This window comes from Anneissia japonica, unplaced genomic scaffold (genome assembly GCF_011630105.1).
Source record: "Anneissia japonica isolate Jap-2015-1 unplaced genomic scaffold, ASM1163010v1 scaffold275_len1219475_cov178, whole genome shotgun sequence".
NCBI lineage: Eukaryota > Metazoa > Echinodermata > Crinoidea > Comatulida > Comatulidae > Anneissia > Anneissia japonica.
This window is the reverse complement of record NW_022752912.1, coordinates 112221-138766: the sequence shown is the minus strand read 5'-3', so window position 1 is coordinate 138766 and position 26546 is coordinate 112221. Positions and strand designations below refer to the sequence as shown.

The 26546-nt window shown below is 34.2% G+C and overlaps 3 protein-coding genes across 21 annotated transcripts in view; 1 reads left to right on the top strand and 2 right to left on the bottom strand.

Annotated features, from left to right (window-relative positions):
* LOC117122424 (kinesin light chain-like) overlaps positions 1-9149 on the bottom strand; it is a 49230-nt gene extending 40081 nt beyond the window's left edge. For 12 of the 17 annotated variants that reach the window (XM_033267989.1, XM_033267997.1, XM_033267988.1 and 9 more), the window contains exons 1-2: positions 8988-9148; positions 7644-7923 (exon numbers count right to left, since the gene is read on the bottom strand). In XM_033267989.1, the coding sequence (XP_033123880.1) occupies positions 7644-7898 (255 nt within the window). In that variant the 5' untranslated portion in view covers positions 7899-7923; positions 8988-9148. Of the gene's footprint in view, positions 1-7643; positions 7924-8987 lie in introns of all 17 variants that reach the window. The other 5 variants (XR_004447713.1, XM_033267983.1, XM_033267994.1 and 2 more) reach the window with 2 other exon arrangements.
* A 3401-nt stretch (positions 9150-12550) lies between these two features.
* Positions 12551-18889, top strand: LOC117122412 (mitochondrial ribonuclease P catalytic subunit-like). Of its 3 annotated transcripts, none has more exons than XM_033267967.1 (7): positions 12551-12637; positions 13550-14739; positions 15003-15141; positions 15897-16052; positions 16201-16343; positions 17053-17242; positions 17395-18889. In XM_033267967.1, the coding sequence occupies exons 2-7, from the start codon at positions 13751-13753 to the stop codon at positions 17527-17529; spliced, it is 1752 nt and encodes a 583-aa protein (XP_033123858.1). In that variant the 5' UTR covers positions 12551-12637; positions 13550-13750; the 3' UTR covers positions 17530-18889. The 3 variants fall into 3 exon arrangements, with proteins under 3 accessions (XP_033123858.1, XP_033123859.1, XP_033123860.1); XM_033267968.1 differs by having other exon boundaries at positions 12597-12637; positions 13556-14739; XM_033267969.1 differs by lacking the exon at positions 12551-12637 and adding an exon at positions 12665-13062.
* A 249-nt stretch (positions 18890-19138) lies between these two features.
* Positions 19139-26360, bottom strand: LOC117122413 (adenosine 3'-phospho 5'-phosphosulfate transporter 1-like). Its single transcript, XM_033267970.1, has 4 exons — positions 26222-26360; positions 25358-25598; positions 23918-24015; positions 19139-22404 (listed from the first exon to the last, which is right to left on the bottom strand). Exons 1-4 carry the CDS (start codon positions 26225-26227, stop codon positions 21415-21417), a joined length of 1335 nt encoding a protein of 444 aa, XP_033123861.1. The 5' UTR covers positions 26228-26360; the 3' UTR covers positions 19139-21414.
* Between the last annotated feature and the right edge of the window lie 186 nt (positions 26361-26546).

Genomic DNA, 26546 nt, shown 5'->3' with positions numbered 1-26546 from the left:
CTGAAAGTAGGGGCAAAACTGAGCCAGAGTAGTAATTTTCAGCTTTCTAGTGCATCCAAAAATGAAAATATTGCCTTTCAAAAACCATAGCAAGATATTGCTGCTCTTCGCGAGTCACAAAAAGGGGCGTGTCATAAAAATTTCAAAGTGCCGTAACTTCGGAACGCTTGGGAATTTTTCAACGAAACTTCGGGATTTTTCATAATACCCCTCAAAGTTTGCTTGGTTAAAATTTTAGCAAAATCCAAGACGTTCACCGTGGAAACTTTTTGGAAATTGGTTGAGTTGGCATGGAATGACTCAATAAGTAATAAAAAAAAAATAACAAAATTATCAACATCACATTAAGTCATGACAACTTTTTAATTGAGAATATTATCTAAAATATCGAAAGAAAAATAATTTCATAAATACCAAACAATAAAAAAACAAATGTAATTGGACTTTGTTGAACAGTTTAAAATGAATCTACTATGCCTTCTATTTGTAATAAGCCTTGTTATCCATAGGTTTTCCTATGACTGAGGTAAGCAAGCATTCTTAATTCGCATACTTTTGAGTTCTTAATATCACAATGTATGTCTACTGTAGTACAACTACATAGACACAATGGAATGCTATGTGGGACTTAGTCTAGAATACTTTAAATATTATTGGATTTTGTTTGTATATACATACAGTACTTTACAACAGGCTGCTTTTATTGCTATCCTAATACAGTATTTCACTGAAAGTGTCTCTTCTTAGTTAAAAAATGAATAATTATTAATATTTTAGTCGCTATCTGCTGTATTTTGAAATGTTGGCTTTCTTATTGTTTTCTTTAGCTTTTAGGATATTTTAGGTACCATAACCCATCCCTATAATCTTGCCCATTGATATTCTCTGTCTAAAACAGTGAATCAGGACTGATGTGCACATTGGTTTATTATTACTAAATTAAATGATAACCTTAGTAAGTAAAACATGAAAATCAAAACAGAAATTGTTTCAATCTGTATCATAAAGGAGTTTTAGATATGCGACAACAAGTAATCTAGGACGATATGCTAATTATCTATGACGTATTACAATGTTGGCCACACAGATGAAAAGCTCTTGTTTTAGTTTTGCGACGACGATGCAAATACATACATCACCACCGGACATGATTGAGTGAATTGAAAATAAACACTGTACTAATATTAAATGCCATATTAAATAGGCATATAGGCCTAGGCCTGCCCTTACTACAGGTAATAAATATTATACTATAGGCCTAGGGCCTAGGCTTTTGTGGGGTTAGGTTTATACTGTGTAGGCCTAGGCCTAGCTAGGTTAATGATCAAAAGTACAGTACAAGCATATCCTTCAATTGTAAAAACAATAATAATCATACTTATATTATTTCAAATTATATGTCAAACACATCCATGGATCCTTCAATGTAAATATAAATCCAAAGCTTCCTTTTATAAATAAAACTGTAAAGTTTTGTACTACTGTATGTAGCATACATGCTGTACCAATCATGTCTCTGCACTGAATGACTTGAAACTGTTGCTACGCTGTGTATCACATTTAGTGCTTTTTAACAAATTATAACATTGTTACAATTTATTGTTGTGTTCCTCCCCTATAGTAAACATCTTATTATTCAGGGATCAACTAAATAAACTTCCTCAATTTCTTTATATTGCAAAAAACAAACCATACTGTAAAATAGTAACTATTTTATGCATCAATATGATTTAAAAAATTTATTTTAAATTTGTTCAATTTTTTTTTATACTGTTCTTTCAGGCCTATTGTTTTTTTTATTTGTCATCATCTTCTGGGTTTATTCCACTCCAATTATTATTGTATAATTATTATTTTTATTCATTTTACCCTCCTATATTAGTAAAAGTGGACCAAATAATTTGCTCTTGGTTGGGTTTTGGAAATATTATTTTGTTCAGCAATAAAATTAATATTTATCATTCTTCTAAACTATTTGTTCAGGCCTTAGAAAAAGAGTTCGAGCCATCGGGAAAGAAAAATGATTGTGAAGTTGTGCAGGAGTAGGCAAAAAGCATGTTTATTGGGTGACTTCCTTGACACCTAGCTGAGATCCAATTAAAATGCTTGGGAAGTTTATGAGCTTAAAGAATCATATTCAAAACATTTATACTGGGCATTCAGAGCACTTCCCACATTGCTTTGATCCTCCCATACAGGAAAAAAATAGGAAGAAATGGCGAAAAAAAACCAGTTATAAAATATAAACTTATAGTAGAGGTAATCTATTTGTGTAGCAGTGGGAAGAAAGACCCACAACTCTCCATTCCACAACTCAGTTCTCCACCACCACCTGTTCGTTCAGCATTTAGCATACCAGAGAAAGATGTAGTCTCACGTAAACAAGAATCTCAAACCAAAAGGCTCTTTTCAGAGCCATATTATAGTCTGCGTTTTTTTTTGTTTTTTTTATTTAATTTGTTCACTCACATACACATACATATTACTGTACAACAAAAAAAAACTTAATAATAAAAGAAACAAGAATAATATTACATTACATAATAAGTGTATAGACATTAAGAGGCCAAAATAAGTTTAGAATCAAACTTTAAGCCATGACCACCAGTTAAAATTATATTAGGCATACATCAATAAAATATTATAAATACAATTTAATAATAAATAAATAATAAAGTTGAATTAAGGCAGTGTGTCAGTGTGACCAACATGTCAAGTTTACAAACAAGCACATAGCAATTATGACACTAAACACTACAGTAATTATTCGTAGAAGTCTAATGAAGATAAGCCTATCCAATAGTGACGTTAAAGGGTCGAAACCAGGACATAACTCCGACTTTAGATTGACAATGATTGAAAAATGTTAAATACAGGCACAATGTATACATCCTATGTACATAGTCAAGTTAGAATATGTAATTATGTATCAAATTGATATATTATTATTACTTTACTATTATTATTATTATTATCATATACATTAGGTATCACAAGTGATTTTTTTCTTATGTCTAGATATGTCTAATTCTATTTTATTCATAAAGAGACAAAAAAAAGAAATAAAATACTTTTTATTTGAAGCAAATCGGCTGAATACTTTTCATTTTATGAACAATTTTGTATTTTACTGAGATGAGGGACTTGCATAATTTCTTATATTATCAATTTTCTTATACTTTGACACATCACATAAACTAAATAAATGAGAATTTGTACTACAAATTGGGTTAAATGTGTTATATTTTATATTTATTGTCACATATCATTCACACCCGGTAAATATCAACCATTTTGAAAAATTACCATCTTGAAAATCACATTATGTACAACTATACAGACAGCATTGGCATCAAAATAAGCGTTTCAGCCATGTTTGTGACCCACGTACACCAAAAGTAACAAGTTACACACTGTTTCTTCTGTATTTTCTTCAAGCACTAGTTACAGGCTATACAGTTAATTTTTTTCAGTTACCACAGACTCTTAAATTTTGAGGTATGGGGGAATGAATATACAAAAATGAGCAAAAATGACCATTGTCCCAATACCCGAAATTGAAATTCTCACTAATTTAAATTTTGGTGCATTATTACCTTTATATAAACAATAATGAACATTATTATCATCATTTAAATGAAAATCAAGAATACCAACATCTTATCTGACCCAATCCCCACGCAACAGTAAAATTGGGTTCAGGACTGGCACTTGTTCAACCCCCGCTCCCCGTGCGACAGTAGAATTGGGCTCTGTACTGGCACCTGTTTATATACTATATACAACTCCCATCCCCTCCCCCGCCCTGCGCCTTTATATACGATCATTATAAACATAAGTACAACAGTTCAACCTGTTAGAAAATGGTACATTCCATTTTTCAATACAGTACTTAATTCGCCGTAGCTTAACAGGTCGTTCCATTATAATAAAACGGGTACCCTACCTTTTGAGTAGTTAATAATACATCGTCTAGGGCCTAGGCTAAATACACATTGTTCAAGTTAATTAATTCATTAAACTGTTAATCAAACAACTTAGCCTAGATACTGCTTTATATACTGGTGATTTAAATAGTTATTACATGGAATTGAGCCTTAGAATTGCACCTACTAGGCCCTACTAACACTAGATCGCTCCCGCGATCACATGGCTCACTGGTGGCAAGCTGTGTCGCAGTTGATGCCTCACCACTCAGGTCATGAACTTTCTGCTTGTTAAATCGCGCTTGCGCACTTCCCAAGAGGGGTTATATTTTCGATTTATGTATTAAATTGATGTTTATAAAATTACCTATACTAGGATGTAAAAATCTATTATTAATTTTGATTATAACTGTTTAAAATTTAGACGTAAACTTTAGAAACGCATTTTATATCGATTTCTAGCCCAGTACGAACAAAGATTTTTATACGGTTTTGAAGCTTACAACAACAGCTATCAAATGACGTCAGTTTTGTACATGAACTCTTGACCGGGAAAGCCGCTGGCGCGTTTAAAATAACTAGGCCCTCTGAAAATCCCTGCAGCGATGGGCCGACGCGAAACGAAACAGCGAAAAGTGTGCCGTACGGAATGAATGGTACGTGATACAAGTAAAATAACAACATTAAATGAGAAAGGAGACATTTATCTTTCTTTTGATATAAATTTTATTGAAAACAGTTAAGAATAATGGTAAGAAAAATAAAATTGAAAAAGAGCAATTTTCAATAATATAACCTCATTTCCAACAGTAAGCACATGGCTGTTGTCATACCTATATACATACAAATATATATTTGTATATTTTCTTATAAGTCATATAATTCAGCTTGTCAGACTCTCTTTAAGGCACAATGCTACACCACCTTCGTTAGACCCACTCTTAAATATGCCTCTGCCGCTTTGGCTCCTCACACACAAGCCAATATCAGTATACCTGTATATATACAGTATACACTTTTCACTTTTGTATTAACAAAATAACATTATTTAATTCAAGATTTGAAAAGGATGACATTTATCAATTGATGTTTTAAGAATTTCGCATGAAGGGCGATGCAAAAATGGATCCGTATTTGATGAATCGAGGCATTTTGTATGTTTTTTTTTTATCGTTTTGCGTATCATGTCGATATGCAGACATGGTTCCAAACTTCGGTCGGTCATAACAGAATTGTTTTAGGCAATGTGCAAAATCGTGGACATCATTATTTACGACAATTGTAGCCATCTTTTGGAAACTCTCCAACAGCCATGACTTGCTCCAGATAAGCTTCAAGAATTTTGTAATGGGACCGTTCGACACGTTTGTAGACCTGTACAGTCGCAAAGAATTATGTAAAATGGGCATAAAAGAATTCATGGTGATAAATTTCTATACTACTACTACTAGGCCTAGGCTAGGCCTTTATATAGGCCTACACACACTATATTAATTAGGCCTAGGCCTATGGGTGGGCATTCGCGAAGTTTAGATATGGATATTGATCGAAGCCTTACGTTATTTTTACTCTATGAAAGCAAACAAAAATAAAAGTGATATAGGCCTACCTATACCATTATCATTGAAACAAAAGTAATCATATTCATATATAATGTTTAAACTTACAATTTTCTAGCCATATTTTCTTGGTGAACAACAAAGCCCAGCAATCTTCGCGAGCTTTGAAAACAAATCTAGTGTTGACCTGGTGTTGACATGATCAACTGCCAATTGACGTACTGTGATTGGTCAGAAGTGTATGTTTAATTCTTAATTCGCATACTTTTGAGTTCTTAATATCACAATGTATGTCTACTGTAGTACAACTACATAGACACAATGGAATGCTATGTGGGACTTAGTCTAGAATACTTTAAATATTATTGGATTTTGTTTGTATATACATACAGTACTTTACAACAGGCTGCTTTTATTGCTATCCAAATATAGTATTTCACTGAAAGTGTCTCTTCTTAGTTAAAAAATGAATAATTAATATTAATATTTTAGTCGCTATCTGCTGTATTTTGAAATGTTGGCTTTCTTATTGTTTTCTTTAGATTTAATAGGATATTTTTAGGTACAGTAACCCATTCCTATAATCTTGCCCATTGATATTCTCTGTCTAAAACAGTGAATCAGGACTGATGTGCACATTGGTTTATTATTACTAAATTAAATGATAACCTTAGTAAGTAAAACATGAAAATCAAAACAGAAATTGTTTCAATCTGTATCAATAACCATTAGACAATGAAACCTTATTTTATACTTTTGCTAGTTGGAGAGTCTTTGCAAAGTAATTTTTTATTTATTTATTTTTTTTGCTTATTTGACAATCTGCCTGAATTTAGTGGTACACTTTGTGATGTTTTTGTAATGATCTGGAAAATAAATGAAATGACCATTGAGCAAATTATCTACAGTGCATCAACCATCTTCAAGTGTACCTTTGTGTTTATTTACATGTAATATATAAAAAACAATAAACAACATTACAAAGTAATAACAATAAATGAAGCATAAACTGACAATCTTCAACTCCTGGTCAAATACCTGAACAGTACATGATATTAAACAACAGGATACAGTCAATATGCTACAAGCACAATAAAGGTTCTAAATGATTTTTAGAATATTCTAGACATAGTTTCCACACTCAGCAGCTGAGCTACCGTACGAATGTGAGTGATGCAAATGACATTCCTCATTATAATGTCTATAGTCTGACAAATATGCATGTGTTATTTTTTACAAAAATATATTAGAATATAAAATGCTGTATTTCGTTTTCTGCTTCAGGTATAACAAAAATCACTTTATTAACAGTAATTGTGGTAAGTTAAGATACTGTTAACAGTAATTTATTGAGGAATAAATTGGACATTAATTACCCTGTAGTGTAAAATAGATTGATTCTGAGTTAGTCAGCCACACCTTATTGCGGTTTAGTCTCTAAATTCAATTAAGAATTCCAACTTGAATACAGTATTCCTTCTTAAAATCTAATCAATTATTTTACATAATTTTTAATGATTTAAATGATTGGTAATTTATGTAATTTACAAAAAAAAATGTAATAAAGGGCAATTTTTTCTTTTCTTATTTAGCAAATGGTTTTGCTGAAAACATCCAGATGGAAGAGAAAATGAAAATAAAATTTTATTGGTGAATATAAACAGTACAGTAATGGAATGGTTAAAGGCTTTAAATTTATATAATTATAAAGATACTGTACATATCTTATTTTTGGAGACTTCAAAGCAGCAGCGGGCATAATCTAATAAAGAAGAACGTTTACATTATTTCTGAAATTTCCATTTTTCGTGACTACGGGTGCTCTAATTGGCCAAAAATAAAATTTTATGTTTTTTCAAGATCATCATTATTGGTGGGTGGCAGGCTCGCTAAACGAGTTATAAAAAAAAGTCTCGCCTAAGAGAGAAAATAATTTCTATATAATTGTAAATGTAATCAATTTAAAAACCTTTATCATTAAAAGCTTTTGGCAGGGGTATGGTAAAGTATCACAAACTTTTGCTCCCATTGGAGACATCAAGACCCTCCCCCATCAGACAAATCCTGGTGCCACCATTGTGCAGAATACAAATTAAGATTATATAAATAAACATATTGATTTAATTTTTTTCAAAAATAACCACTATTAAACACTTACCTTTGCTTCTCCTAGTCCAAGTTCTAATTGCTCTAATGATTTCTCAATAATTGATGTCTTTTCTTCCATCATTAAATGTGTTTCTCCATTGTCTTTCTTAACAGCCCGTAAGGACTGGTAGAGACCGTTAAGTATACTATTATGTTCATTTTTTAGCTGGTCTAATCCTTGTATAACTTCCTTTGTGTCTGATATAATTTCATCCTGAGAAAGTTTTTTTGGCGTTTGCTGATCAGGCGTTGTTGGAGTAGACATCTTGAATGTTTTCTCTAGATTCAACCTACAGAGGGAATTGAATATTTTATTTATAATATATTGTACATATAACCTTTTATGCAATTTGAATAAATGTTGTTGAAATAACTATTATCATTATGATCCTGGATCTTTCCAGTCTGTTACATCCCCAAGTCAGCCCAGACACATCCTGGCACTATGGGGGCACAAATTTATGTTCCCGGCTCAATCCTTGCTACTGTAGTTACCTTGTCTTGGGGGGTGGGGGATTACACAATTGACAAGTGCATTCACTTGATTGTTTGTTTATTATTAGCATTTTATAATAACAAGTACTTCTATTTTAAAAGAGAAAAAACAAACTTGCATCACTATATTGGAGTTTTTCACAAGGCCATTTTTGCAAGAAGATACAAATAATATGATGAAACTTAAATATAAAAAAAAATCAAATTGAAATACATACTGTACAAAGAAAAGACAGACTAAAAAATGATGTCATGACAATGTAGAAAAAAAACTGTGTAAGAAGCACTGAATAATTGTACATGATTTGTGATGTCTGATTTTGATAACAGTAAAATACACAAGGTCTATATATAAAATAGCGCCGCACCCGGATTTTAAATTTCGGCGAATTAGTAATCAACAAGCCGAATATTTATTGTTCAAATAAGCCTAATATACTATTCAGCCCAAAATTATTACGACTGGCCTCTCTAGTCTAGACACATTCATTGATTTACAAGTTTCTCATCATGCATGATGAAAGATGATAAATATTGTTGATTCGATATCACCTTCACTGTTTGTAAGATAAGCTATTTAATAAACTACATCCAATACTACACCATCATTATGTAAGAAGCGGAACAGCAATGTTATACATTTACCTATAGTTTACAACCAGAATATTATAGAGAATTTTGTAAATAAAAGAGGCGTGACCGGCTTCGGACGTAAGCACAGGCCAACGTTGACGTAGCAGGCAAGTCTTGCTAGCAATCACTGCCACTGCTGGGGAGAGGTTGGAAGGTTCAGTCAGACGGCTTTGCCGCCCCACCTACAAAAAAGTTTCTTTAAAATGATAATTAGAATAGATAATACCTCTAAAAACTGGTTCTGCTGAAGTTAAACTCTCCTGTTAATTAATTCTACGACATGTTCTTTCTGTTCGTTACCTAAACATTCACAATTCTATCTATTCACAATCTTATCTTCCGTACCGCCTGTTCTCATCCAGTCTCTCGCCCAGTAGTGAAATATTATCTGCCCACAATGCATATGGGCAAAGATGGGCTTATTCGACTGGTTCATTTCGTTGACTACGATTTTTCGTTGAGTATCATTTTCATTCGATTGGTTCGTCGTAAAAAATACACTTAAAATTAACGTATAATAAACCAGACTGCGTTCATCAGCGTTAAGTTATCCACGTGACCAAAACAAACATGGCTGATTGGTCAGTTTAGAAATAACAGCGTTAATATAACTTAGATTAAATTTTAGAAAATAAAAATTATAATATTTACCAATATGAAGTCAAAAAATAATTGTAGGCTAACAGAATTCAAAAACTGGATGAAAACATTTTTTTTTTACGAAAAACCCATACTGCCACCAGGGAGTTGTTACAGTATTTAGAGAATAACAACTCCTTACCTTTAGCAAACGAAAGATAATATACCGTACCCTATCCCTAGCCACGGCAATTTTGTTTTGTCGAGTATATCAGGAAGTTGTTATATAACAACTATAACACTATAACAACTCCTTGAGTATATACAAGTTTTCTATTCGACTGGTCGTCTTCGTTTCAAGTAGGATTTTACCACTGCGCAGGTTGGCGTGGATTAACGAAGAACGACCAGTCGAATACGGCCAATATTGAGGGGGCGTACTTCTTCCTAAAATAACAATCAGCAATAGTTCTTTACTCGTTACACCTTCAATAAAAAATATCAGAATAATACGGATTTAGTTTCATTTATGTAGGTCTACTTTCTATAATATCAATTTTGCAATCTTTACTACAACCTATCATAATAGTAAGTAGGTAAATTTTAAATGTAGTTCTATGTAAATGAATCAAAAGCAAGATTGTATTCAATGTGTGTTAAGTAATGTTAAAGATCTATAATAGCCATTAGTATCATCTAAAAAAATGTTAAAATTGTATCAACTACTTGAAATGCTTAGCAACAGTTTTTTGAAGTCTTCGTGATCCTCAAATTATTATTAAATTATTTAACGCCTTGAGTACGGTCTGTTATCTCTCAAATCTGTAAGCACAGAATGAACAGATGCTGTCTGAATATGGATATTTCATACCCTTGGAGATTGGCTCTTCTTAATTTATGTTCTCTAAAAGTAGACTGGTTTTCATTATTATTGCATTTGCGGCAAAATGTTTATATAATCAGTATTCCGTTTCTGCCCTTCCTTTTACCAATATCATTAACCATCGTCAACTGGAACATGTTAAATTTGTGCATCACTGGTTGTACTGATTGATTTAAATATCACATTTTCAACCAGTTTCCGAGTGTCTGGGACACATTGCCTATTGATGTGCAAGATCACTTTGGTTAGTTTGTCTTCTTTTCTCAGAAATCTTATAAAGTTTATTCAATCTTAATTTTTAAACTTCAGTGAGATTGGCCGTAGTAAGTTGCAATTTTAACTTGTCCCCCTTGGCGGCGGAGAAAATTTGTATAGCAATTATGTTTACTTTTGTTTACTCCAGTCTCTGTCAAGGGTGTTTTGTTTTGTTTTGTTTTTGTTATATAATGTTTTTAAAATTGGACGAAATAAATGAAATAAAAAATGAAATGAAATGGAATGAAGTTGGGGGAAGCTGTCGTAAATGGAAGTCTCAGAAGGGAAGGTCGAAATGAAACACCGGATTTCAAGAAGCTTTGCGTCTATAAAACGAACACTCAAACGAACCCATTCCTCTTTTATACGTAAGGCCATCACAAAATGAAAATTATGAGATTTTTGGGGCATTTGGTTGTGATATTACCAATGGGACAAGACGGCGGAAGACTCGAGAAACAAATAGGCCTAGACCTACCCAAGTCACTTTTTTTTTTTTTTTTTTTTTTGCTTGTATTTTGTGTCTTGATCGTTGTATATTTTTCGTGCTTTTTTGCATGTAATGTCTCTTTTTAATATAGTATGATTTTTATAATCTTTATGTAAATAATTACTTTTCTGAATACAAATTTTATTTTTTGATGTTTTTAAAATTGAATGTTTATTTTTGTAAAATGTAGGCCTAAGCCTAATTTGATGTTTGCTGTGACAGTATGTTTTTGTTCTATATGTTGTTACACTATTGTGAATACCTTCGCAATTCAGCTTTGCTACAAAGATATATTTTTATAATGTGAAGTTTTATTAAATGAACCATTTATCCATCTATCCATCCAAAAAGAACACCCTGTGCTTATGTATACAGCCCGGTATACAAAACATACCGAAACATTCCGAGCCGTCAAACGACAATTAGTCAGGGTCGAAACTAAAAGACCGACGAAACGACCTGACACGGTAAATGCAATTTGTGCATCAGTACAGTTGTACTGATTGATTTAAATATCACATTTTCAACCAGTTTCCGAGAGTCTGGGACACTGTTGCCTATTGATGTGCAAGATCACTTTAGTTAGTTTGTCTTCTTTTCTCAGAAGTATCTTAAAAAGTTTATTCAATCTTAATTTTTAAACTTCAGTGAGATTGCGCCGTAGTAAGTTGCAATTTTAACTTGTCCCCCTGCCTTGGCGGCGGAGAAAATTTGTATAGCAATTATGTTTACTTTTTTTTACTCCAGTCTCTGTCAAGGGTGTTTTGTTTTGTTTTGTTTTTGTTATATAATGTTTTTAAAATTGGACGAAATAAATGAAATAAAAAATGAAATGAAATGGAATGAAGTTGGGGGAAGCTGTGGTAAATGGAAGTCTCAGAAGGGGAGGTCGAAATGAAACACTGGATTTCAAGAAGCTTTGCGTCTATAAAACGAACACTCAAATGAAGACCCATTTTATACGTAACGCCATCACAAAATGAAAATTATGAGATTTTTTGAGCATTTGGTTGTGATATTACCAATGGGACAAGACGGTGGAAGACTCGAGAAACAAATAGGCCTAGACCTACACAAGTCACTTTTTTTTTCTTTTTTTTTTGCTTGTATTTTGTGTCTTGATCGTTGTATATTTTTCGTGCTTTTTTGCATGTAATGTCTCTTTTTAATATAGTATGATTTTTATAATCTTGATGTAAATAATTACTTTTCTGAATACAAATTTTATTTTTTGATTTGTTGAATGTTTATTTTTGTAAAATGTAGGCCTAGGCCTAAGCCTAATTTGATGTTTTCTGTGATCTTTTGTATGTTATTGTTCTATATATTGTTACACTATTGTGAATACCTTCGCAATTCAGCTTTGCTACAAAGATATATTTTTATTTTTATTTATTTTTATGTGAATTTTTATTTAGTGAACCATTTATCTATCTATCCATGGCATCCAAAAAACGAACACCCTTGTGCTTATGTATGTATCCCAGCCCGGTATACAGGCTCCGACAAGACCATACGTCCGAAAAATTCCGAGCCGCTGAAGAGCGAACGACGATTAGTCAGGGCCGAAACTAAAAGACCGACGAAACGGCCTGACACGGTATAAATGCAATCGAACATGACGATGAACATGAACAATGTGTTATAGTACGGATAGGGCCTAGGCAATGTAAGTTATTTTAGAAAGTAGTGTGGATCCAGTATTATATTATAATTTGATATATAAGCAATAAATGCGGCTAGGTGACAAGGTCCCTATGCCTTTTGCTAAATAAATGAGGTAGGTGTTTCTAGGCCTCAGGTAACTTTGTTAGCGACGGACGTAGCCGCAGAAGCTTCCTCGAGCTGGGTGATCGCCCCATTGAGAGGAAGTGATCTTTGCAAGTAGCTGAGTTGATTTATACAATCGAATGTTTTATAATAAACTTTATTTCCCTTTTATGGGTATTATAAGTTCCGTATATCTATAAACCTTAGCAGTACGAGTATTTAAATGAAGTTTACTGACTTTTGCACTTCATGAATCAATCGTTGAGTGCCATTTGTTGATGTTGAACAGCGCCCTCTATACTTGGAAAGTTTGTAATGTAAAAGGTTTGTAATGTTATTTTTTCCTTTATTGATATAAGGACAGGGTTGTAGCTGTAGAAAATTAAGAGTGGGTAATAAATCAACATCTATTCTTAAGGGTGGGTAAGGGATAACATTAGTAAACTCTAAATGGTCAGGATGGTAAAGTGGGTTAATAAGGGTTGGTGGAGGGCCATGAAATTAGCTTTAGACAGGGTGGAAAATTTCAAGGCTGGGTGGCTCCGCCCAGCATAACTATATCCACATAAGGCAAAACTTTTTTCATACCACGTTTAGCGAACCTGCCGTCCACCAATAATGACGTTTTTATTTTTAGCCAATTATCGCACCCATCGCCACGAAAAAATGGAAATTTCAGAGAAAAAAAATATTTTTATTACGCCACTTCTTAACGATATTATCGTTAAGAAGTGGAATTCCCAGTCCGCGACTGATGATATGCATTCTGAATATTAATTCTATACTTTTTTGTTTATTTTTTAAATTTTAGGAGCAGAGAGGGGTATATAAACGAAGTGAAATTAGAACTACTCAAGGTCATATGCTAATGAGATCCAAGTTACAGCCAAACTTTAGGTACAGTCAACACTTATTTATAACAAGGGATCAGAGGTACAGTAGCCCATCTAAGCAGGCATCTGATTCAGACTTCAAGTGATCTTCAAAGTATATATTTGATAGTACTTTCAATATGGGGTTGAAGGTTATAAGTCTGCATTACCAGATTTTGAGGAGATACAGCAAAACATATTACAAACAGTGTATATTGTTTACCAGACATAGTCAAAGTTACTTATCTACCAATATGCCAAACTCCTTGCCTGCAAATCGAAGTACATTCTCTAGAATTTACAGTTCTGAAGCTAATCAACATTTCGCTAAGCCTATCATTTTTGTCCATACCGGTACCTCAAGATGTTTGCAGTATTCTACCAGTACAACTGAGAACAAAAAGGCTATAAGAAAAGGTAAAGTTGGAATAGGGATGTTGTATGAACACATGGAAGAACCAGACACTTATTTATCCTATGATGACTGGATGAAGATAAAATTGATTTGGGATGATGAAAATCGACTGAACATTAAGATAGGTAAGTCATTGTTTGTGGAGAATGCAATGGCTATTATTTGTAGGAAGAAACACTGGCAGCTTGCAAACTCATTGTATGACTTTGCTATTCAATGCGATTTTAAATTCACCCAGTCGTTTATGAACAGTTATTTGCATATATGTGTCACTGCAGAAAAACGTGATGAGGTATTAAAGATTTATAGGTGGTTTGTGGAGAATGGCAACCTTTTTGGTGCAGCTGTTTTAAAGAATATCATAAATGGTCTGTGTTTGACCGACCATTGGAAAGACTCTATAAAGTTATTGCATTCAGCAAAGGGAACACCACAGTTTTCCAACACCGCTTTTAATTCCTTAGTCTGTGCCGCATGCTTCCACAAGGATTACGATCTTGTGGAAGATCTCTTTGGAGAGATGATTGCTGAAGATATACCCATTTCTGATAAAACCATTGTTGCATTGCTGAATGCTTATGATGGAATCACAGACAATATAGATTGGTCAGTGTCTTGTAAAAATATGGTGGAGAAAATCCTGTTGTTATTCAGGAACAAGAGAACACTGCCCTCTATGGCTGTTGCAGAAGCTTTACAAGAGTGGTTTAGAAGGTTGGTGAAACTTTTTTTAATTTTACATTGTTATGATTTATCTAAAACCATCATAAGTACATAAAAATATGAACATGGACACACCAAAACCTAAATTATTTTTTGTGGGAGGCCTTTCAAAATCAAGAAAGAATATAGAAATAGACCAGTATATACGATCTATTTCAACTTACTTATTTCAATAAAACGTAATCAGTGATTGCACCATACAAAAGTAATTATAATATTTGTTTATTAACATGTAGTGTTCTGTTTGTTTCCAGAGTATCCTTTGAGCAATGGGACACAAAGATTATCAACATAGACAACAAACACAACTGTCCACGGTGTCAATCACCTTTGGAGACATTGGAATTGAGTGATGCTGAATTTAAAAATCTTCATAATGAAGTGATTGCAAAAGTAGGTTATATCTGCTTACTTGGAAGCAGATTACTATGATGGTATTGGTACCATTATTAAAACACTAATCTATCAATCAATTTAGAGATGAATATCTGCCTTGATGTCGCATACTGTATCCGTTTCCCAATCCATCTCTCGCATATTCTTGTGCAGTGCCATCTGTGTCACATGTCTGTCACATGTTATCTCTGCACTTTGTCGCAATAAGTCATCTCTGTACATGTCATCTCTGTCCACATCGTCTTTGTCACATGTCTGTCCAATGCTATATCTGTCACTTGCTGTGTCTGTCTCGCACCATCTCTGTCACATGCCATCTCTGTCCTATGTCTTTCTGTCGCATCTCTGACCCATGCCATCTCTGTAACATAATAATAATAATAGTGTAGTTTTATATAGCGCACAAATCCATCTAATGTAAAATGCTCAGGGCGCTTGAAATGTGGACTAGGAACTCGATCAATGACTTTCTTCTTTCATGTACATGTCTCTGTACCATAAAGTCCTGTCCCTACCATCATTGTCAAACTCGTGTCTTATGCAGTTTCTGTCTCCCAATTCCAGGCCATCTCGGTTCCATGCTATCTCTGTTCCATGCTATCTCTGTTCCATGCTATCTCTGTTCCACGCTATCTCTGTTCCATGCTATCTCTGTTCCATGCCATCTCTGTCATTTGATACCACCTTTCACAAACTCTGTCTTTGATGACACAAGCATTTGCTAATATAAAACTTGTTCTGGTTTGTCGCAGGTAATTCATGGTACCGACATTTTCAGAAAAACCTCACCAAAGGAACTAAAAGCATTCATGAAGTTTGTGGATGAAGGTGCCCCATATGATGTTGTTGTAGATGGCCTGAACGTTGCACTCGTTCAATTTAATAAAACACTACGCCCATCTAAACTGGTATGTGTTTAATATTTCCTTAAGAAAACCAATATATTATAAGAATTCCATTCCAACAAATTTGAAACCCTATCATTAAGGAACAAAACAAATATAAAATTTACAATAATATAACTGTTTATTTGATATTTGTTTCTTCCTTCTTTAGCTCCTAATTGTTGTCAAACACTTGGTGGATAATTGTGGATACAAATGTCTGGTACTTGGACGGCGTCACATGATAAAACATTGGAGCAAGTCCGACATGCAGGCACTTACGGATTGTGCTGATTGTTTCTTCACTGAAGACGTGTAAGTTAAAATAACTTAAGCCTGTATGTTTGCTAAGTAATGAAACTAGTTAATTAACAGTTGAATAAATTCACCAACCCTGCTAAAAGTCAATACAGTTGATACAGACTGAGAAAATGTGTGCGACACCACCATTAATAGAAAAACTCCTCCCTTTAGCATGCTATATATCTTGGGCGTGTCACAGGCCTCTGCCCTGTCTGTTTTTCTTCCATGGTCTTAAATCATTTTCATCAGTGTGTTACAGGTACTAGGCCTAGATTGTCAGACCATAGAGAAAATAGTCAGACTAAGATATTCCCCAAGCTTCTCAGCGTCTGTAAAAACCGGTCTATGTTTATTTACATTCATTTTTATAAATATGTATATTTTGAGCAAGTGAGCGCCCTCAATTTTGTTACCAGGGAGTGCTTGTTTGCGTTTCAATACTCAAAGCGGCTTAGCAGAGTAGCTTTAGTAAGACCGTCTAAGTGATAAAGCCAGCTTTATTTGAGGAGTTAAAGACTACCAGTTAAGACCGTTTTATATCAGTCCAACCCAGATATATTCTAGGTGAAGTTAAGTACTCTCTTTTTATGTATAGCAGTGAATGGAGGAGGTTCCGCAAGATTGATTCTGTTAATTAATGTTCATTAAAAAAGTTTGAGACGTCCTTCCACCTTTTAAAGAGAACTCAAGTTCTATTATCATTTCTTTTCTTTGTATGTAGAACTGAGGATGATCCTTTTATGTTATACGCTTCTCTGCATAGTGGACCACAGGCAGTGTTTGTCACCCGTGACATGTTCCGTGATCACAAGGCTCTCCTAGATTATGATACGCATGTAGCTTTTGTCAAGTGGCAACGTAGTCATCAACTTTCATTTATCAACTTCAAGAAAGGACGACCACTTTTCAAGGTTAGTTTGTGGAATCGACAAAGTACGCTCAACTTTTAGCTTGTTTAATAATTGATTGATTTTGCTCTACCCATCGTGCAGTCGTTTTTTTTTAATTTACATTTTAAAATCATTGTATTGTCTATGAATATATTTTTATGTTTGTTTTGTAGGCTTGTCGAGTTGAAGATACCATTACACAGACCACAGGGGACACCTGGCATATACCGGTTGATGATGGAATCAACCAATTTGCTTACCAGTTACCAACCACCTGGCTTTGTGCCAAAAGAAATATCTTAAATTAGAATTTAGTTGCCAACAGGGCCACCAAGAGCGACCCAGAAGCCCCCAACAGTTGGGTTCCAAAGGCAGAACCTTTGGGGCGAAGCCGCCAAAAACTATGGACTTTTATGCATATATTAGATGCTTAATTTAAACCAATACGGCCATATTGGATCTCATCGTTTTGTCTCGATCCAGTCCCACCCTCTCAGCACTCGGTGCTGGTAGTTGCAAATTATACAATTTTAATACAATAACTTTTCAAAAACATGTTCAATAAATCTGATGCCTGGGAGGTTGCTTTCCAAGCCAGCTGCGGTGAATGCATTGGGGGAGGGGTGCAGACGGTGCTAAATTGTAAAAATAATTGCTGTATTGTATTATTGATATATTATTTTTATCACTAAAAATATAGTACGGGTATGATTTTATGTGTAAGAAATATGTGAAATTTCCGAGCACCTTGAGGTCCATATTCTCAAATTGTTTCACCTCAGCCACAACCATGGTGGGTATGAAGTGGTGTGGATTATCACAAACCCCCTACTGCCAAATTCTGCATCTGCCGGACCCCAGTGTACTGTATTTTGTACAGTAAATTTCTGGGATCGTTTACAGAGCTCTTTAGGTTACTATGGACCAAGGAGGGACCGACTGGTAACTTGTTTATTAGAATATGATCTCTGTTGAGCTATCCACTTAAAAACTATCCAATGAATAACCACATAGTACAGTAAAAGGTATGTAAATCAATGAATACTGCATTTTTATAAATTTGTTTAATTGGTTGATAACTTATTTAATCCTCTTAAGCAAGAAATTCAGGATTATTTAAGGGAACTGTATATTTTTTAGATGGTTTGATTCAAATGAATTTAATTACAATAAATATATAAGAACACAGAAGAAACTTCGAATCCCATGCTTTTATTAATTTTATACAAGTATCTCAAAATAGCTTAGTATATACAGTATTTTACTTAAGTCTGAAAAATTAATTTTTTAAGAAAAAAATGTATTGTCCTGGTTTTTCAAATATATATTCTGACCTCAGCCTAGTTTGGTGGAGTAATGAATACACACACATGTAAACCTTAAAGTGGGTTCCAGTTGAGGACACAACACTAGAATGCATTTAACCCTTTATTTGCCTGAAATACTAACCATAGATTTAAATACTGTACAAATTACATTACATGAGGGGCGGGGGAGGGCAACTGCCCCCTGCTCCCCCACCATTGCCCGAGTATGTGCAAATTTAGAGAAAGCAGTTTTAAATTACACATTTGAATACTTTGATATTATATATAATTTATATAGATACAGCATTTAATGCTTGACTAAATTTTGGCAAAATTAAAAGTATGAATGTAAATTTATTTAGTGGCAGTTATTTTACTGTTGTGGTTTGAAAACTATTTGTTTTTTTTTTTAATTCATAAAGTTAAATAAAATAGTTGTATAAATATTAATATTATATGACAACCAGCAAAGCTGAATTTTGGTGACCTCTGTGTTCTGTAATGAAGTCTGCGAAGCCTAGGGAATGGACATGGACCAAACACCCTGGGCTTGGAATACTTAACATTAATTATCGAAGTTATATCTAAAAATATTGATAAAAAAAAAACATATGATGTATATATTTATTTGTACAAAGCAAATAGATTGTGAGGGAAATCTATATTCAAACTATATTCATCTAATTCCCAAGCCAGGCTGTGTATAACCAAATTTATAAAACAAATTACTTAAAAATATACAAACACACACAATGACCTTAAATATTTAAGTACGTAGATTGCCATAAGTAGTTGAAGATTACCATCTGAAATGCCTTAGTAAATACAAAATTTCATAAATTTATTGAAGGTATAGAAGTATATTCGAAACTTGGATAGAAGCCATGAATCAATTTTACTTGCTTAAGCACATATCTAGTGGGTACTGACACCTGCCTGTCAACTGAGCTACTCTGCTAAGATATAATTAGTCTATTTTCATGAGACTCTTTCTGAGTCAGTCAGTATACGATAAAGCTGTTTACATAACTAGCATAACATTACCTATTACAGCATCTACTATTGTTTTAAAAAGTGGGACGAGTGCAGTATAACATTAAACACATGGAAAAAAAAACCCAATAAATTACATTTTTTCATTCAATGTTAAATACACAAATGAAACTATAGTAAAAATGTCAAAGTGCAATGGGGAGATGTTAAGTTAGATCATAAAAATAAAAAAAGCAAGTTTTATTAAATATATTACACATAAATGCAGGTGGTAATAACAATAATTTACTTTATAAAAAGTATTTAAAATACAATATTTTAAACTAGTTATAAAATCAACCAGCTAATTATTACTGTTAACATTATCCTGTTAAATAATACACTTAAAATCAATCAGTTAAACCCAGTTAAATGATATACTGTTTTACCAGATACAGTAAATACTAAACCACAAGAATAATAAAATTAAAATAAACCAGTTAAATATATTTTAACACTAGTTTTATTAAATAAATGCAGGTGGTAATAACGATAATTAACTTTATAAAAAGTATTTAAAATACAATATTTTAAAGTAGATATATAATAAACCAGCTAATTATTACTGTTAACACTATCCTGTTAAATAATACACCTAAAATCAATCAGTTAAACCCAGTTAAATGATATACTGTTTTACCAGATACAGTAAATACTAAACCATGAGAATAATAAAATTAAAAATAAACCAGTTAAATATATTTTAACACGCAAAAAAGTATGTAACCCAATAGAATTGTACATACAGTAAATATTAGGCCAGATATTACACAAAGTCAAATTTTTAATAACAATATCTTCGGAATAATTACTACTACAAATTTGCTTGTTTCTAGTGTAATTGGTTGATAAAATAATAAATAATGAATGTACTGTAATAGGAATATATACACTGTTTTAGCATGGTAATTACCCCTAAGACCCACTGAAAAGCATAAAAACCAAACTCCAAGGAACATTATTCAAAATCGGTAAATATATAAAGTCTTAAATTCATTATTACAATTTAATGATAATTCTGAAATACTTACAGAATTAATGGTTACGTTTAAGCTTCTTGTTCTAAAACTATGGGTTGTGATCCAAATTTGGGTGTCCAAATACTTTTCTCAAGGTTGCCAGATTACTCTTGACCAAAATACTTAATAGGATAAAAATAGTCAAAAAATTGAAAAGTTGTGCTTTTTGACCTAAGGTTAAGTAAAAAAAAATAGTTTCTCATCCTAATATTTTGAAAAAAAAGGAGAATGAGCACACTTTTTAAATAAAGGAAATAAAAAAATAAAAATTTGGGGAAGAGAAAAATGGATGCGCAAGGGGAAGATGTAAACCTTTTTTTTTTAAGCAAGTAGGCCTTTGAAAACATACAGTTCCATACTGCAATACGAATGTCAATAGCATCAAAAATTACTGTATAAATTAAAATGTTGGGTCTAAATAATATTACTCTGATAAAAATGGATCTGATAGCCAGTCTCAAACCCAGTTCCAACCAAAGTGTGCTGGTTATTAATTGCCTTCAATCCTTCAATATTTTACTGCTTAGAATGCAGTTCATTTAACGATAAAGGCCTATACACCAATGCCTGATTTTGCGAAAATACTTTTTATAGCTTGAAATATCTAGCTTTCCAATTAAGGCTCTTTGTGAAGCACTTTCAAAGTATGAGATTACTATTTTGAGGTATCTACAGGCAGTATGCTTAATGGTTGGCCTCTGATGGGTGCAGACTTTCAGGATTGCAGCATCACAACAACTGCCAGCTATGCAATATAAGCCTTGGGTTGTCTCAAGATTGAGGATCTGAAAATAATTCGCAACCTGAAAGAGGTGTTGAACCAGGTGTTTAAACATCAAACCTTATTTGGTCCAATCATGGGTTCTGAAGCTGCAGTATCTGGTTTCTTATGCATTCTAGATTTAGCATATATCTTAAGAAACAAAGCAATGAAGACTATACAGATTCCAAGAAAGCCGAGGAATGATACAGGATGTCCATAGATCATGCACGACAACAGGATCGCGAGACCTTGTCTTGTTGTCATGATGATTGTAAATATCACAGCGCCAAACTGAGATATCGTGTAGAATATAAACAATTGGCCCGTAGCGGAGCATATTGATAGCAAGAGGACATGGTACGCGAATGTACTGTATTTTAGTATGAATCCGGAGGCTTCAAGGAAACCGCCCTGTTCTATTAAAGACCAACTCGTGAATATGCACGAGAAGAGGTTAACGCCAAACATTGCTTGTATACTAGACATCTTATGCTTACTGAAAAGCTCCGCTTGCCAATTAGATGTGAAGCTATCGAACACCATGTACCCCATTAGAATCACGACTCCGGAGGCTGTCGTTACAGCAGAGCCTTTGCTTTCCCCTCCTTGAGACAGCAGAAAGATTGTCACCCCCACCGAGATCATTCCTGCAGTGATGTATTCATAGAACTCGTATGTCTTATTTGAGACAACTTTTCCCATCAACATTACTGGAATGATTTTCGATGCTTTTGCCAGGACTTGCGTCGGAAAACTAACAAATTTCAACGCCTCATACTGACACCAGCTACTCATAATGTTGGAGAGGGAGCAGTAGGAATAGCGGTAGAGGGGCGTGGTATGACGTGGTTGCCATGTGAATGTCATGATCAGAAATGCGGTCAACAGTGCCAGGATACGGTTCATAAAGACAAGGAATTGCGAGTTCTTGAACTTCTCCCCAGGATTGTTGTCGTCTTTACCATATTCGTGCGCCATGATTCTTTCTTGAAGCACGCCCCACGTTAAGTATGATCCTTGTAATCCGGCAACACAAAGCAGTAGTGTGATCGCTCGTGGAATCTAAATCATTAAATAAATTAATTTAAATAAGTACATAAAAAAATAAAAATAATTATATAAATTAATATGTGTGGCCACATCTTAAAGTTTTTTTTAAACTTATTGTGGTCTCCATCCACATAGATTTTTTGAATATGTTTGATCATGTATATGTTTGTTTTTGTTCATTATGTGGAAAATAAATAAATCAATCAATCAATCAATCAATATAAATCATTTATAAATGAATACAAATTATTATATAAATGAACACAAATATATTTTCACTACTTTATCGAGGAAACAGCCACCAGACAGGGTAATGTTATTACTTTTAATTTGATTGCCGAGTTTACTATTGCTATATTTTTTATTTCTCATCTAACAAATACAATTCAATCTGTTGTCAATGTACTGTATATACAGTTGGTAATGTTTAGTTGATAGAGCGAACATGAATGCTAACATTGGAAAATCCGATTTGTCATAAATTCTATTAGCAATCTATTTGTTGATCAACTAATCGGTTTTACTGAATAAAATTGAATGACGATTTCTTGATAGACTGACTGGTACAATTGATTGATCAATTTTGTTGGGTTTAATTTTTTGCACTCTTTTGATAATTGCTTGTTTGTTTTTTGTGTAGGGGGTACATACCGACAGAAATTGTTTCCTTCTGTGTGCTCCTTGGTCACTTCTTTTGTATTATGAGAGAATTACCAAAGAAATGTTTATTTAATTGAATTAACTACAAGTGACTTGCCTCTCTGATATTTAAGCATGATATACACTAAAGCAACTTAGATGCATTATGCTAATGCAATCATTACTATTATGTCTATGCCAGAGTCAACACTGTTGATTTTCAGTGCGAGCCACTAAAATTGTTCGGTAGCTCTCGAGCTGACAGAGCTAGCAAGCGAAAAGGACCAAGAATATGAAAATCTAGTATTTTACATCAAGTAGCTTTAAATTGCACATTTTATTATTATTTTCTTTTTTTTAGTATTTATTTTGGGCACAAAGGCTAATGATACCCAAAACAGCGAAAATCAAATCATAAAGCAATCCATTCAAAAAGGTAAACACACAAAATGCTCTACGTAGACCAATGATGTGTGATGGTGTGAAAACGATGCAAGGCTTAGGAGTGCAGTAAATTTGATGTGCTACACTAGGGCTACAGTGTTTTCACTACATTTGTTAGACAATGTATTTGTCCCAGACTTATTCGGAAAGGATCCCCGATTCGACTGACCAGTTAGCGTTGTCGGTAATAACGCGTAGTGATTTTATAGAAGCCTGGCTTTCATAGTATATTATATATTATACTATATACAGTTGAACTTGCCTAAGTCGAATCCAAAATGCCATTGAAAAATTGTTTGACTTAGATAAAATTTGACTTCCAGATTGTTAATTAATGGAGAAAACAACAATTTGGCATGTAAAATGAGTTCGACTTAGAAATTATTTGAGTTAGGCCAAGTCGACTCAGGCAAGTTTAACTGTATTATCAAGATGAACTTGCCCTTGGTTTTGCAGATGATTGTCCCCCAGCATCCAAGTTTACATCAGCTTCTGCACCCTCTACACATGACTTAATGACACTGTAGACACAACCATGACCTGCAAGATAAGTATTAATCAGCATCATTGTATACCATCCATCATACCACCCAATGAAGCCAATGATAAATTAAAACTAGAGCGGACACTCAATAAAATGCATATCTCTACCATAACACTTTACTAAAGTAATTTTTTGATTTTTCATGACCCTGATCCAAAATTGAATAACCCCTTTCTTAGATAAATAATATGTACCGTACCACTCCACTAAATTTTATGATGATCATTGGTTTTTGTGTAATCTTGCTAGCAAACACACACAGGAGCAGATTTAGGGGGGAAGGGGGGGTGCCATGCCGCCCCCCACCCCACTTTTGGAAGGATATTTTCGGGCGTCTAGAAAACAAATAATTTGGACCCCCTAGCGTAGCATTGTCTCGATCGGCTCCACTTTCGGCCTCCCCTTTTGGACATCTCTGGATCCGCCCCATTACACAGACAGACAAACGATGGTGAATACATGACCTCTGGCAGAGGGGCAATTAGGATATTTGTGTAAAACTATTCCTGAAGCTTTGTAATGGAGTTCTGTTGATAATCACGGTAATGTTGAAGAGTCAAAAAAGAATAAAAAAGAAAAAATTGATTACCCAAAAGGCCACAGAGGTTATTTTTGGGCGTCTAAGAACACAGAAATTTCGCAGGGCATCCCCCCGGATCCCCTAGAGTATTGTTATCTCGATCGGCCCCACTTTCGGCTCCGTCTTCCAGCCCCCCACCCCCACCTGTTGATTTACATAACAGTGGTGGTAGAAAAGCTGTGATGTTGACAAAATAGTAACTAAGACGGTTATGATAATGACATAATAAAGATCAAAAGGACGATTAATATGGTAACTGTACAACTTTACATAATCCATTCATCCTCCTCATCACCACCAGCGTTGGTTCAAGAAATTTGCCGACAAGGGTCTGACATGTCCAATGAAGAGGTCCCAACCAAGGGTTCGACTAGAGCCTAAGTCGGGGTCCTGGAATAAAAAATCCCTTCAGGGTTCATGGGGAGAGTTTTTATGGTTTAGTATGGTCCAACTTGTGCTTTTAGACTATGAAGGACTGGCAATCAAAATAAAGTTATTTGGATAGGCAAATTATTATTTTAAAAATTTTTGATCCAAGACTATGAAGGACTGGCAATCAAAATAAAGTTATTTGGATAGGCAAATTATTATTTAAAAAATTTTTGATCCAACAAGCTCAATGTGGCGTCGAACAACGGGGTGGGGGGGGGTGGGGGTGTCCAGCCCTCTCCGATGGGAGGGCAAATGCACCTCCCTGCTGGCGCCACCACTGTTCATCACCATCCATCAACTCCTAATTTGTTGCTGCCCGTGCTAACCTCCTTTTTCTAGGTATCCACTTGAGCGAATGTACTTGATCACAATCCAGGCTGGAAAAATCACTGAAGCGTAGCCAACAATATTGAAGAACAATCGCACCACCCAGAAGTCTGTCCACTGATCCTTGGTTTGATTCACCTCCGACTTACCGACCTCATCCACTGCAGCTATGAGTCCGTGGCAGTTCGATGCAAATGTCAATACAAACAGAGTACATAAAAAACATGTCAGGTTCATTTTCTGAAGAAAAAAAATGCAACAAAATAATGGTTTTGGTAAATAACTAGATGATAACACCCCGCCACTAAAAGTTGTTGGACCCGGGAAGGGCAGGATTGGATACGAGGGATTTTGAGGAGGCTTAAGTGGCTGTTTTGTTGTGTTGCCCAAGCATGACCAATAACAAATCTCAAAATGTGCCCAAACCTACCCACAGGTACTTTAATTGGAGTGCGCCCTCATTAATCATAAAGAAATACAGCATTTCAACCTGTTTTATCCTTAAAATGACGCTAATAAACGAAAATAACGAATGATACAACAGCTAGGTATTTGCAATTCAACAATGAACCAATGTACAAGGTACTTAACAAGGCTGGCCTATGCCTAGGCTAGTTCCACAACTAGGCCTAGCTAGCCTGTGAAGCTGCAACGACACACACAACTCATGTCCTGTGCCATGGTTGTTTGTAGGCCAGGCCAGACCTACCAATCTAGGCCTATGGCAGACTAGGCCTATGCCTAGATAAAACTACGTTTTATTGCTTATGGCAATACAAATATAAACTTAAAAGTAAGGCTGGTAATCATGATAAAAAGAAGTCGTACAGTGTTTGTGAATTCATTAAAAATCAAACCTTTACCTGCATTTGTCAACTATCCTCCTGCTCTGAAGTGAATGAAGTGTACAAAGTGTACACGTAGCAACAACACAGTGTGAGCTCGAGCGACTCGAGCGCGCGAGCCAATAACCTCTTCATTACTGTAGGCCTACTAACCAATCCAGTTGAGAGTATACTAGGTCTAAGTATATAAGTATATAAAACAAACAATTAATTCACCCACAGTTAGTTAGGGTATAATATAACTCAATGTATATATTTGCTTTTTTACGTTCATTTAAATATAACATGGTTCAATTGCTTCTAATATGTCTACAACTCATAGCTGTTTTATATTGCTGTCTTT

Excerpts from the sequence above, each read along its gene's own strand:
- LOC117122413 (XM_033267970.1), bottom strand. Across the intron at positions 24,016-25,357 it reads TGGATACCTAGAAAAAGGAG|GTCATGGTTGTGTCTACAGT; the intron begins GTTAGCACGGGC and ends CTTATCTTGCAG. Across the intron at positions 22,405-23,917 it reads AATCATCTGCAAAACCAAGG|ATTCCACGAGCGATCACACT; the intron begins GCAAGTTCATCT and ends TTAATGATTTAG.
- LOC117122412 (XM_033267967.1), top strand. The coding sequence starts at position 13,751 with ATGGGGTTGAAGGTTATAAGTCTGCATTACCAGATTTTGAGGAGATAC. Across the intron at positions 15,142-15,896 it reads ATAATGAAGTGATTGCAAAA|GTAATTCATGGTACCGACAT; the intron begins GTAGGTTATATC and ends GGTTTGTCGCAG. Across the intron at positions 17,243-17,394 it reads AAGGACGACCACTTTTCAAG|GCTTGTCGAGTTGAAGATAC; the intron begins GTTAGTTTGTGG and ends TTTGTTTTGTAG.